The sequence below is a fragment of the Lontra canadensis genome, unplaced genomic scaffold, assembly GCF_010015895.1.
Source record: "Lontra canadensis isolate GAN:19392208 unplaced genomic scaffold, GSC_riverotter_1.0 scaffold129, whole genome shotgun sequence".
Lineage (NCBI taxonomy): Eukaryota > Metazoa > Chordata > Mammalia > Carnivora > Mustelidae > Lontra > Lontra canadensis.
Window position 1 is genome coordinate 2,795,001 of NW_022631123.1, and position 14,279 is coordinate 2,809,279.

The following is a 14,279-nucleotide window of genomic DNA, read 5'->3' on the forward strand; positions in this document are numbered from 1 at the left end:
ATGTCTAGCACAGAGGACATAAATTGTTAAGTATCGATTTTCTTTTTCCCCTATATCATGTCATAAACCTGTGCCCACTTCAGTTCTCCCAGCCCTCCCTTCCTCTCTCTCTCTCAAAAGCCCTATGTTCAATTTCCAACTTTCTAATAGCTGATGGTTTTCTGTGAACTCCTCTTGTCCTTGTTTCTCTCTTGCTTTACCCACCTCTTCCTTCCTTCTACTTCTCTACTCATTCTACTTTGCCAAGACCTTGCACCAGCTGCAACCTGTATCTCTCACGGATACCTGCTTCTTTTTTTCAGCCACCTAAGAAAGCCCTGAGTAATACATTGCTCTACCATTTAAAAGGCCAGTTTCAGGTGCCCCAGTGGTGTGCAGAATGGTTCAAGTCAGCTTGTTCTGGAGAACGGAAATCAATTCTGTGAATCTTTCCTAATTCTGGTTTGATATTTAAACCACAAAAAGTTGTAAATGCTAAACATCAGGGAACCCCCTCAGGCAACATACACACTGAGATACATTTTACTAACATACAACTTCCCTGCACTCAATACGCAGCAAGAAACTGTTTTTCCAGTTTCAGTATGGCCACATATTAGGGTAGGGTATGGAGCCAAGAACAATACCACAGAGACCACTCAAAAATCAATAACAATATTGTAAGGGGCAGAGAACTTCCTTCTGGTTTCCATCTGAAAGGGGAAGCCCTTTAGATAAACTTTACCTTTCACACAGAACTAAAGGAAGATCTAGAGCTAAATTCTTTCCAGGAATTCCCTCAAACTATCTGTCATATATAACCTCTTCTGGGATACTTGGAACATTTTGCAAAATAGCAACTGATCTACTATCCTCTTTCTCAAGCAACCGAGCCTGGTCCACTGGCTTCCTGCCTAGACTCTCAACATAGTGACCCTGCATCTGGAGCCCGGCACCCTGATGCCAGGAGGCATGGTTGAGTCATTCCAGGTTACTTATCTCCAAAGCAATTAGCCAGTGCCGCTGCTGCTATTTTTTCTTTCATTTCAAGGATCTTATTCCTGGTTTATGGCAGGGAAACAAAGTTAAACATGTGGAAAGTGATGAAGTTGCAGAAATTCTCATAATCAGTTATTGCTGATATTCATGGAAATGTCAATGGAATAGGATTAACCTCTTTTACATTTTGTGGTGTCCATTCTCATGATGAGAAGGAAGAATCTAGATCCAGTTTCTCTATACTACTTTTGTTTCTAGGACTTGTCAACCGAATTGAGCCAAATCTTCTTTTCAGTTTATAAATATTTTTAAGTCTCCTTTTTGGTAAAATCAGACCAACCAACCAACCAAAATACTCTCACCCCTCTCAGCGGCGTGTGTACCAGCTAACTCTTGCTCCAAACTGTTGTATATCACCTAACTGTTGTTCTTTCCTTCATTGATAAATTATGAAATGCCATCCCTATCTAATCTCTACCCCATAAGCAGAAAATCAGTAACTCCCTATTTCAACGTTTCAATGTTTTACTCCTTAACATAATCAATGTCTTTGTTTCATTTGATCGAGCTCGTCACTCATTTGTTCTTAACTTCTGCCAAAAAAGTTCTTTCCCCAGATGAGTGCATGGCTTCTCATTGATTGGATATGATCTCCATAGCAATGCCTAACCTGACAACCTTATTAAAATAATTCCTTATCACCCTCTACTGTATTACCCCTTCCTTGTTGTTGTTAGGGCATATCATAACTGAAAATCTTCTGACTTGTTAGTGTCCTTGTTTACTTTTTTATTGTTGACCTAACAGGAGAAAGTCACCAGAGCATGAAGGCACCTTTTGTAACTCATTTTCTTCCATAACTTCAGAAATGAAAATATAACTTGACACATAATGTTGTGGTCATCATGTCAGCAAGCCTTGCATTTATTATATCATTGTAGCAAATACTTTTTCCAGCAAGTGTATATATTACAGTAAAAAAAAAAAAAGTGATGAAATTGACAAGCCACCACTTTATCTGATCTTTTTCACCAACAACAGCAAAATGGATTTGTGTCTCCTGCTTAATGCTGGATTCAGTTAGGATGGACTATTTCAGCACACTAGCTGGTATCTCTTCTGTTTGGTTAGGAGTGCATTTTAACTGATTAGCACTTGTGTTCCAGTTCTTAAAGATTTTAAATAGTTAAATATTGTTTAAATAATTTATAGTTTTTAAATATTAATAATTATTTAACATTAAGATATTAAATGTTGTATATAGCTCCCTCTTATGCCAACCCCAGTTTGTCTTCATTAACTAGATTACCATCCTGAGGAGTTTGAAAAAGCGGTAAATGATTAGTGATGTCTGCCACAGGAGTGGGAGGAAGCAGCATTGATTTTCATGCTCTGGTATGGTGTGGTTTTCACGATAATATCCATGTGATGGAAAGCCATCGAACGAACTTGAAAAAAAAAGTACTAATACAATTCTAGCAGTCTCTGAATTTTGAAATCTTCATAAATATTAATATATTAATGCCTTCTAGAAAAGACAGGTAAACATGGGAGGACATTTTGATTTTACAAGTTTTTAATAGACGTGAACATTAATTTGAAGAGGATTCAAAGCTAGATTACATAAGATAGTAAATTTCTGTAGTAAAACTTGTATTTAGGTGACTAGTATTTCTGATGACACTGTATTTTGTCAGTATGCTTGGGTTTACCATTTCTGACTCTGAGTAGAAAATTACTGTTTTAGTCAAAGCAGCAATGCTTTTCAAACATTCTGTACATTCAGAATCTATTAGAGAAGAGCTAAGAGGATCCAGAGTGATTGATTTGGTTGAAAACGTCAATCTGAAAAATTTGAAAGCATACACCATTTCATAAGCATGAATAATTTTTGCTACCTCAAGACAGAAGAGAAACTTGGCACTGGATTGTTCATCACTGTGTAGCACAGGCTACCCATGGATGGATGGCCCTGTTTAGTCTTCTCTGACCTAGTTATTGCCATGATTGTTCTATTTTTTTTTATTTAGCTGACCACAGAAAATAACAATTCTATTCATTTCTCTTAGTTATTCCTTTCTGTTGTTTCTGCTCAGGATAGTCTCACCATTTCTGTGTAGAAGCATAAAACCACTGATATAATAGAATATCACTTTTTAATGTTTTGAGTTTTCGTTATTGCTAATCATCTGGTTTATGATTCCTCCTAATCACATATTTTGCCACAAAAGATAATTGTATTTTAATATATAGTGGTTATTTCTAAACTGTGCCACTTTCTCTCTTAGCTGCTACCACTCTCTACTGTCATTTCAGTACTTTAAAATCTTTAATGAAGTATAAAATATTTGTTTTTTGTTACAGTTGTTGCTATTGTTTTATATTTTTTGTTCTTAATAAAAAATTAATGCATAGAATTTAAATAAAAATTAATATTTCCCCCCAGGTTAAGTAACAATAATAATAATAATTAAAAAAAAAAAAAAACAGAGCTAGTCCATTTTACTTTGCATTTCTCACTTACCTCCTCCTATGTGTCAGGGAAGTCCTCAGTGGAAAAGCTGGTGCATACAAGTGAATAGTTCAACAAGTACGTAGTTCCTGCTCATTTGATGCTTTCCAAGGGATAAGTTAATGTAACTTACCCCTTGGTATTTGGACATAAATTAAACATTATACCTCAGCTGTTTGACTGGATGATTTTCTAGTGTGACAGAATACATACAATAAGAAAGGTCCATTGTAGAAACAAGAATATGTGGAAAGAAATGGCTTGACATTTTATCATATCATTGTATATTGATTTGTGTCTTAGAAAAATTCAATGTGCTTTCTTGCAGCTGTGATTTTTCAGTTTGCTTAAAGGTAAATAGGAAAGACTTTCAGGAAAGACCTGATTCAAAGACATCTTTTGAAGGCAAAAAATACATTTTTATTAGCACCTGTCAAACCATGAGAACACTGATTTTTGTAATTATTGATTTTTAATGCAGAAGCCAAAATAAATTTGTATAATGATGCTGTATTGAGGACTGTTTTTGTGAAAAATGAAAAAAAAACCCTCTTCTTATGTGTTAAAATGCTTGAATCTATCGATGTGCTATTTAAAGATCATTGAAGAGCTCTTTAATTAAAATTGCCATTATTGAGGCAAGTTATCGCTATTTTCCAATAATGTAAACTAGTATTTTTGTAACTCTCACACCTTTTGGTTTATATATAAACAAAAAGTGGAAGTCTAGCCCACACTGTTTCAAACCAGCATGATCTTCCCCCATCCTCTCCTAAGTATGAAAAATATGTTCATTAATATAACCAATTGAGTAATATTCTTGTTTTAAGATGATATCAGTGAATCACACATAATTAGTAGGTGGCTTAAAAATTTAATTGAATAATATGAATTTTCTCATTTTTTTCAGTGTGAAGATTATTAATATTATGTAATAATTTATTTAACTAGGCTTTTAAAATCATAAACCCATAGTTATTTATATTGTAATGGTATTAGCAAACTCAAAAATTATATTAATAAGCCTTGCTAATCACATTTTAATAGGAACAAAATTATTATCCAAAACCATTCAGACAGAAGTGTTTTTAACAAGAAGGTTTTCTTAGGTAATCCATTTGAAAGTATAGCTCAACATTTCAGAGATACCATATAAACTATAATCATTTCAATTTAAGACCAATAAGCCAACAATATATGCTGCATATCTGGGTGAAGGGTGAAAAAGCTGCATGATGGACTTCATTGAGGAAAAATTTTATATGTATATAAAGAGATGAGTCCATTGAGATCCTCAAGAGAGTCAGAAACAAATCACTATGGGATTCAAAGTAGAGAAAGTCACATATACTTGGGCACCAGGGAAATACAGTTCATCAGAAGGTAACATTTGAAAAGGTATCAGTAAAGTTTTGTATCAATAAAGTTTTGCCAGATGCAGTTGAATGAAATGGTTAAGGAGGTATTTCATGCCAGAAATGCTTTCTCTAACAGATTTGCTGGTATCTTGGTATTCACATGTGCTTCTAAAAACAGTATTCTCTCTTCATATGTGTCTTCTATGGAAATCCTTTGCATGAAACTAGTAGAAGAAATTAGCTCCAGTTGAGAAAGGTGGGAAGTTAGAGTTATAGATTCTCCATCTGTGTTCTTTCTATATTTGCCTCCACTTACTCCTTAATGTCTCAATGTTATCATTGGAAAGCATAACAACTACTGTTTTTTTGTTTGTTTGTTTGTTTGTTTAAGACTTATTTGTTTTGTTGGGGAGGGGGCGGGTAGAGACAGAGGGAGAGAATCTTCAAGCAGACTTCCTGCTGATCAGGGAGTGAATCATGGGTCTCAGTCTCATGAACCTGAGATTATGACCAGAGCTGAAAACAAGAGTTAGACAACTAACTGACTAAGCCACTCAAGCACCCCAATGATTACTATCTTAATGATAGAAATTATGGAAACTAAACTTAAAAGAAATCATCTTGGATCATAGGAAGATGTGTTTGATAGAACCTTCAGTGTAGAGCTTTTCAAGGAGAAGGAAAGGAGCACATCAGAGGATTCTCATTAGAATCTCCAGAAAGGCATACAATTTTCACATTAATAAAAAGGGGACTTCTAAAGATAAGAAATATTTGATGTAGAATAAAAGATAACTGTAGGAAGGGTAGGGAATATTTGACAAATCATAGTCTGATCTCATGTTAAAATCCTTGAAGATTTTACGCCAGATTGGTGCATATAGTTGGCCATACAGGTTGTATCCTGTATAACCCAAGGATTTGTCATCCACACTGAGTATATGCACCACCTGAACAGCTGTGTATGATGGAATTTACTTAATTTGAGTAAAAATCAAGAGCCTTTGAATTGTTTGTAATGGTATGATTATTGTTGAACTTTAAGGAAATTAATCTTGTGTTTTGTAAAATGGTTTAAATTCCAGAAACATAAATATATAATAAACCAAACTTGATCATCCGTTAAAGGAATGAATTGGGCTTGTAACTTGTTTAGAAGGGACAGGGCAAAGGAAAAATGAATCCAAAGCTTTTTTAAAAAATTTTTTATTTAAATTCAATTTAGTTAACATTTAATGTTTTATTAGTTTTAGGGGTAGAATTTAATGATTCACCAGTTGCGCGTAACACCCAGTGCTCATTACATCAACTGCCCTCTTTAATGCCCATTACCCAATTACCCCATCCCCCACCTACCATCCCTCTAGCATCCCTCAGTTTGTGACTCTAAACTATTTTTTTAAATGACCAGAGGAATTGTTGTATCCTGTTAGAAATAGAAATATCATGTCTGTGGTGCCTGGGTCAGGATAAGAGTAGAAATAGTTCTTTTTTGAATATATCAAATTATTGTGAATGATTTTGTCATACTAAATGGACAGTTTGCTCTACTTATTCCTGTAAGACTTTATTTTTCTCTTCTCTTTCAGGCTGAAGTCATTGATGTGAGTTATGGAAATGCAGATAATTTAAAAAGGATTCAAAAAATGAAAAATACAACGAATCAGATTGCACTCCTGAAATTAGGAAAATTGCCATTACTTTATAAGGTTGGTTCGATGGCTGTTCGTTGGTGGTGGGGTGATTTTTTTTTTTTTTTCTTTTTGAGTTACATGCCTCTGTAAGTGGAGAGAAAGAGAGACCTAGAAGGAGGGAGAAAGAGAAGCACAAAAAGTCAAAATGTCACAGAAAATGACTTCACCAAAATAGAACATTTTAAGTTAAAATCTTTAAGAGAAAAATTAATGTTCTTATTACTTAAGACAGAAGATAATTTAAGCCAGGTATTGGAGTTTGTGGGACCTTGATAAAATTGTCTGTACTCTTTATAATAATACCAATGTAGAATGCTAGAAATGAGAACCAAAATTTCCTCTTATGACATATGTGAAACTTCTATTATCAAAACTGACTAATTACTGTGTGCTTTGTGTTAGACTAGTATCTAGCAGATTTACACTCCTTAGTGATTGATTTTGTCAACTGTATAACTTCACAGTTACTGACTGTACTCAAGAATTTAATTAAAATATAATATGCTAAGGAGAAACAGAAGTTTGATTTATTTTATTTAAATAGAAGTTTATTAACACTCATCCACTAGATGCATTTACATAATTAAAGCAGCTCACTCTAAGTATCTCATAATGAACCACCACGAAAGATAGCTACTACTGCTCATTCTTACTTCATTTTCTTTTTCTATTAAAAAAGAATCGTCAGGGGCATGTGGATGGTGCAGTCAGTGAAGCATCTGAATCTTGGTTTCCGCTCAGGTCCTGATCTCAGGGTTGTGAGCTTGAGCCCTGCATGGAGCTCCCAGCTCAGCATGGAATCTGCTTAAGCCTCCCTCATCCTCTTTCCTCTCTCCCTGCTCTCTCTTGCATGGACACACACTCTCTCTCTAAAATAAATAAATAAATCTTAAAAAAAAAAGAAAAAAAAGAATGGTCAGCGTAGTTCTGTTACTGGAACTCTCTGGTTCTTAATGTGTATTGGATTTCTCCTCCAACACTTAAAAATCTTTGCTTCCCAGTTCAAAAATTTTCTAGAAATCTGTTTGCACACGCTGTAAGGAGATAAGAGAACATCCTGTGTCTGTTATTCATTACCTTCCGCGGATGCCATTATACTTAAATCAATGTCTGATAGTTGATAATTGTCTAGAATTTTAAGGTAGTCTTAAAAATACTTTATATTTGAGTTATATGATATATGTATATCAATGGGATATTCATTTTTAGTAGTGTAATTTGTCAGTGTATATTAAATCACTTAATCACATTTTGATCCATTAATTCCAGTTCAACTAGTATGCTATACAGAGGGAAAAATAGAGATGATAAACATAAAGATAATCAATGATGTGACAAATTTTAGAGATGATTTGTGTGTCCAGTTTAATATTGAAAATGATGCCATTTGTATGGCTGAATACTATACATTTACAATGTAAAGAAGAATATTGACGGGAACCTGGGTGGTTCAATAGGTTAAGCATCTGCCTTCGGCTCAAGTCATGATCCTGGCTTCTGGGATTAAGCCCCAAATCAATCCACCTGCTCAGTGGGGAGCCTGTTTCTCCCTCTGTCTGCTGTTCCCCATGCTTGTGCGTGTTCTCTCTCTCTCTCTCTCTGTGTCAAATAAATAAATAAAACCGTTTAAAAAGAAAAGAATACTGAACAGTATGTGAAAATCTTTATAAGTCGAACAAGTTATAAAGTAGACGTTTGTAGTAATTATCATAGTAATGATTGTATTATTGTTACTTCTAAAGATAGCATGTTAGTAATCTGGGATAAATACTTTTCTGTGTATTTTTTTAATGTATTGTCATGTTAATCTTCACAATAATCATAATGTTGGGTAGGGACAATTATTATCTTCAGTGTACAGAAGTAACTAAGGCAGGAAACAAATAAGTGACTGGCTCAAAGATGATCAGATAGTCAAATGAAACAATCTGGATATATACCCAGGCAGTCCCACCTCACATTCTGAGTCTTTAATGTGTAAATGTAGTTACAGTAGCTAGCTAATCATCTTTAATTAACTGAGGCTCTAATATATACAAGAATGTGTATTTCAATATGAACTACCCAACACCAATATTTCAAAGGAAATAATTAAAAGCATGTTAGAGTGTTGTTGAACCTCTTACATCTGGTATATAAAAGATTTAGAAGATGGGATAGGGAGATTTTATGAATATAAATTTTGGAGAAATTTATTTTTTTAAGATTATACTTATTTATTTGAGAGAGTGACACACACACATACACACACACACAGAGCATGAGTACGGGGAGAGGAGAAACAAGGCTCCTTATTGAGCAGGGAGCCTAGCCCAGCACTCAATTCCAGGACCCTGAGATCATGACCAGAGATGAAGATAGATGCTTAACCAACTGAAACACCCAGGCACCTCTAGAGATATTTATTTTAAGTTCTACTGTAAGCCTAGTGACTGGTGCTTCAATGGAACCATGTGGAGGGCTTGATGTGTGACCTCTGCAGTATGGGGGACAGGATAGACTGCTGCCTGACTCACCTCAGAAACCTGAAAGTAAGAAATGGGTTTGCCCACCATCTAATAAGTGAGCAGAAAAGGAGTGTCTGTGTTGAGATTGACCTGTCCCTCCAGAGCTGGGAGCAGAAAAATATATGTATGTTTATATATTTATGTAATATCTATGTCTCTGTATATCTATAAGTAGATACAGTTATATATACATACACACAATATTTGCCAGAGACCTAGAAACAGTGTCTATAATTGGCTCTTCAAAAAAATACAAAGTAGCTGCCTGCCTAGTCCTTCTGGTCTAGAGAATACACTAATGTTTATAGTGACTCTTGAGAAGTAAGAATGCAGTGTAGAGAGGTAACACAAATTCATACTGATTTGAAAACTATCCAAAAAGCAAAACTAATTTATATTAGGTATATTTCCTAGTGAAACAAAAGAGTATAAGTGATTACATGTTTTTGTTAAGCTACTTGAGTTCAGGCCTAGTCAAATCTGTAGTTCTCTGGTCTGGGCTAGACTAGTGGGAATGAATTATTTCTCCTGCCCAAGAAATGCTTTACTTGCCCATACCGCCCATCCCTGTTGTTCTGATGCACCTTCCTTTGACCCAAAAAGACTTACAGCTCTCCAGTGTTATTTACTCCAGCTTCTAGGGACCAATTATATAAATTGGGTCAATGGAATTATGGATGATTTCTACTTCTTTATAGTTTCCCATTGTTAGTAGTTTGGGCTAGAAATTTTTCTAAGCTTTTTTTTTTAATGTACTATCACATTAATCTTCATAATAACCATAATATTGAAGTAGGAACCATTATTATCTTCAATTTATAGGTAAGTATCATTAGTGCATGAGGAAAGAAAGAAAACAGAGTATACTTTTTCTTCAATAACAGACCTGAGTTGGTGGAGGGCAAGAAAATGAAATTTTAAATCAAGGGTAGAGTTTTGATCACAATGTGAGATGATGTGTTCTAAGTATTAAAATACGTGACTCAAGTTGATTACAGGACTTTAAAAATTATCAATAATCAGAAGAAGTCTTCTTCTAGGTGTTTGGGGATTCTTTCTAGGTATGTTCTGAAAGGACAATGGGAAACCAAGCAACATTGATTCTGATACTTGAATTCTGCTTGTTTGGTCTTCCAGTGATATAGGGGATTAAAATGTTGTCTGTGGAAGGGACCAATTATGTAAATTGGATTGGTGAAATTACGGATGATGAAAAATTCAAGTTATATAAGACATTTAAAAAACCTTTTGTAACAGAATTTATAGGCCAAATACTCAAAATCCTTACCAGTAGATTATGAATTAAAACAAAGCAAGTTTCTTTATATTTGACTTTATATTCCCCAGGGAATATTTACATTATAAAACCTTTTGGCCATATCTACAAAGCAATGAATTAGTGGTTTATCTGGAGTAAGATGGAATTATTAAGAACTTGGTGTATTTCTCCTCATCACCTTATTTATAGGCCCATGAGTAGATTTAACAAAGAGAAATATGTGGACTCCCCCTCTAGACAGAGCCTTGCCACAAATTTAGTATATCTTCCTGGCAGAGGACACAGGTATCCCTTTCTTTAACTTTTCAAATTCTACTGTAGCTGGTCTCTGTGTTCTGTGGATTATCCCAGATATTTGGGGGGAATCATTGATAATACATTTATTGATACACATTCACACAGAAAAAGGAAGTATGGACAAGATAAGGTTGTATAGCATGGTAACAGCTAAAAATGTTTAGCTGGCCCATCAAGTATATTCTGGGGCTGACACTAGAAAGCAAGGCAATGTAGTGATACAACTGGGTTGAAAATGGCAGAGAACAAATTGACTTCTTTGTGTATCACAACTGCTCATCATGATTCTCAATAAACATCTATCTGGACTGGGAACATACAGCTGAATGAGTAAAGAGAAAAGTTCATCTCTTCTGACTTGTGCAGTAGCTACTAAATCAGAGTTCAAAAATACCTTTGGGTGAGACTCTCTGCATCTGAGATAGAGCAAAAAGGGAAACTAATTGTGAATTAAGTTATCTCCTAAAATGAGTGGAAAAATAATCTGTGGTCAAGAAGGAGGAGCTCTCATTAGTTTTAATGTAAATACTGTCCATGTGTTAATTTAGTCTCCATGAAGGGTTTGCTGAGAAAATCCCTGTACTGTGTAGCAGGAACAATGAAAGGCACATGGCTTTTAGAAGTTGCCTTCATCTATACATTGTTACCGGGAGAGAGAGCCAACCCAGTTCTCCAGATTTAACTTGTGCTAGTTCCCTTAAGCTTAAACCTTAGAGGAAAGTCTTTAGTTTATTTTAGTTTTGTATTTTAGCAGTTTATTTTATGGGAGAGTGCTTTAATTCTTTAAACTTCAAGACAGAATATTATTTTATATGTCCTAATGGATTCACTTAGATTTCTCTGCGACAGTCTGATACTTAGTAAAGCCCATCCTAAGACCCTCACATATTCAAATTGCTGAATAGCACTCTAGTATGAAATTTATTTTATAAATGCAATAAAAGCACTTGGCTTTCTTTGTAGAACCATTTTTGCAAAACCAATAATAAAAAAAAATAATTCTGGTATACTTCGTGACAACTAGAACTCATATAAATCCTTCTGAAACATGGAGGCTGGGCCATTATCTAGGTCTATACCACACATCAGCCTCATGTCTTACAGAGGTTAAATTTATATGCAGTGAAATTACAGATGAATGCATATATTTATGCCTTTTTTGCATGGTGAAATTATGCATAAAAATCCACAAATGCTACTGCTGTTTTTTGTTTGTTTGTTTTGTTGTTGTTGTTTTTAGTGAAAGGAGTAACAGACAGCACATTCCTAGTACTCACTGTTACATAGTAAGATATATCCATAAGTATTAGCTGGTTTTTAAATGTTCCTTATTTACATTTTTATCCTTATAATCAGAATTTTAATGAACCCGGAATCTGAAAGATTTTGTAATTTCCTACAATGAACCATTTCCCTATCTATTCATCCAATAAGATTTTAATATTTTAAAATATTAAATATATTTAATAAATATATTAAAATATAAAACATATTTTAATATTAATTGTATACTCTTTGGCCAGTGTGTAACTTAACCAACCATTACTAAGATCATAAGGCATTCTTACGCAGGTAGGCCTCTTAGAAGAGCCCAGAGGGAAATGAGAGGTAGGAAACAACTGCTTTGAACAGAATGTTTCCCACAGGTTAGGAAGGAGTAGAATTATTTAAAGACAAGTAAACTTCATACTATTTACTTAATTTACAAAATAATTAAATTTAAAATGCTGAGTTGGGGGTTCAGTGAGGAAATATCTATAGGTATTGGTGATTTCCCAATCTTTATTAAACAAATGGACAATTGGATGATCAATAAGAAATCTTCTAGTTTAGGTAAAGTAAATGCTGAGAAACATGGTATTTGAAAACTAACTTCACATGAAGCAATTTGCATGCTTTGAAAATTTGCTGAATTGTGGTTTAATTCATTCCAGTCTCCTTTTCTTTTTTCCTGATAGCATTAATTCAGTCCCTTTTTTTTCTGATAGCATTAATTCAGCAATTAATTCAGCATAATTCAGAATATAATAACCACATTCAAAAGAATTATTTTTTCTTCTAGCTAATAATAGACAACATCTACCATCTACTCTGCTTTAAGCAGTAGAAGTTTAAGATGGTAAAATTAAAAATTAATTTCTTATACCCTAAAATTAAAATATGCATTTACCTAAGAACATCAAAAATATGTGGTGCTAGTACAATAATACAACGATGTGCACAAAAAAAGGGATTTGGGATGTCTAGGTGGCTCAGTCAATAAGGTGTGTCTGCTTTTGGATCAGGTCATGATCTCAGGGATGGAGTCCCTCATTGGGCTCCTTGCTCAGCAGGGAGCCTGCTTCTCCCTCTGTCTGCTGCTCCCCTGCTTGTGTTCTCTCTCTCTCTCTCTTTCTCTGCTAAGTAAATAAGTAAATATATAAAATCTTTTTAAAAAGGTATTCAATATTTTTTAGAGATAAAATATTCATGGTATATTTTATGTGTGTGTAATATATGCATGGGCACACTGGTATAATCTTATTTGTGATATGGCAATGAGGCTACAAAGAGAGGGAAAAAGAAGAAAAAAAAACTTTTAAAAAATATTTTATTATTTGAGAGAGAAAGAGCAAGTGAGCAAGAGAGAGTGCATAAGCATGGGGTGGGTGGGGCAACGGGAAAGGGAGTGGGAGAAGAAGATTCCCTGTTGAGTAGGGAGCCAGATGTACGGCTGCATCCCAAAACTCTGGGATCATGACCTGAGCTGAAGGCAGAAGCTTAACTGACTGAGCCACCCAGGTACCCTGAAGACCCCCATTTTTATTGAAAGTTTTAGTGTATTATAATTTCCCCTGGTATTGATGATCCTAGTGGATCTATATATGTGACTTTCTATGACTATTTCAGATGAAGAAAGTGTTTAAATTAGCACCATTGTATGGTGCTTTTAGATATGATTTTGTGTATGGAAGCAGACTTGCTCCTTTTAATTTAAGAGAATTTTTGAAAATATTTTATGAAAATAAAAAACAAACACTATCTTGATACTTAGAAAGGTTATGTTTGTTCACTTACTGGTTTAATGAGGTACTTCCTACCCGGTTCTCAGAAGTAATTACAAAAGACCAGTGCTCCATATTTTGTAATTATAAAACTCCGGAGCTGCTCTGTTGATCATAGACAACATGGTCAAGACTAGAACACAAAGTCAGAAAACAGTGGTTTAATATATTTAAAAGCTAGATCCGCTGTTGTTTTTTTTTTAAATCAGAATGCCTTCCATTTTCCACTGACTGACTTTACTTATTTTTCTAAATGACTTAGACCAAATATTACCATATCTATAAAAGTTAAGTAGTTTTTGTTGAAATACAACTTCAATCATAAGTTATAATGAGAAAACTTTGGACTGTGTCATTATTCTGCCACTTGGTAATCAGATTTTAAGGAAGTGAGTTTAGGATAAGAATAACTAATCAAATTCTTCAGATCCTATTCCTGGTATTAGAGTATTATTTTATGGCTTAAAACCAAATGAAGATATGTCTACAAGTCTTCAAAGTCTGAATTATTCATTCATGGTGAATGAATCCCATAATTTGAAAGTCATGTCTGTATTTTACTTATGTGATAATATAATTTAATTACATTTACTGTCTCAAATCATAAAAT

General features: G+C 34.3%; 1 protein-coding gene across 2 annotated transcripts in view; it reads left to right on the top strand.

Annotated features, from left to right (window-relative positions):
• NAALADL2 (N-acetylated alpha-linked acidic dipeptidase like 2) overlaps nt 1-14,279 on the top strand; it is a 936,574-nt gene that overhangs the window by 402,213 nt on the left and 520,082 nt on the right. For both annotated transcript variants that reach the window (XM_032842372.1, XM_032842373.1), the window contains exon 4: nt 6,438-6,557. In XM_032842372.1, the coding sequence (XP_032698263.1) occupies nt 6,438-6,557 (120 nt within the window). The remainder of the gene's footprint in view (nt 1-6,437; nt 6,558-14,279) is intronic.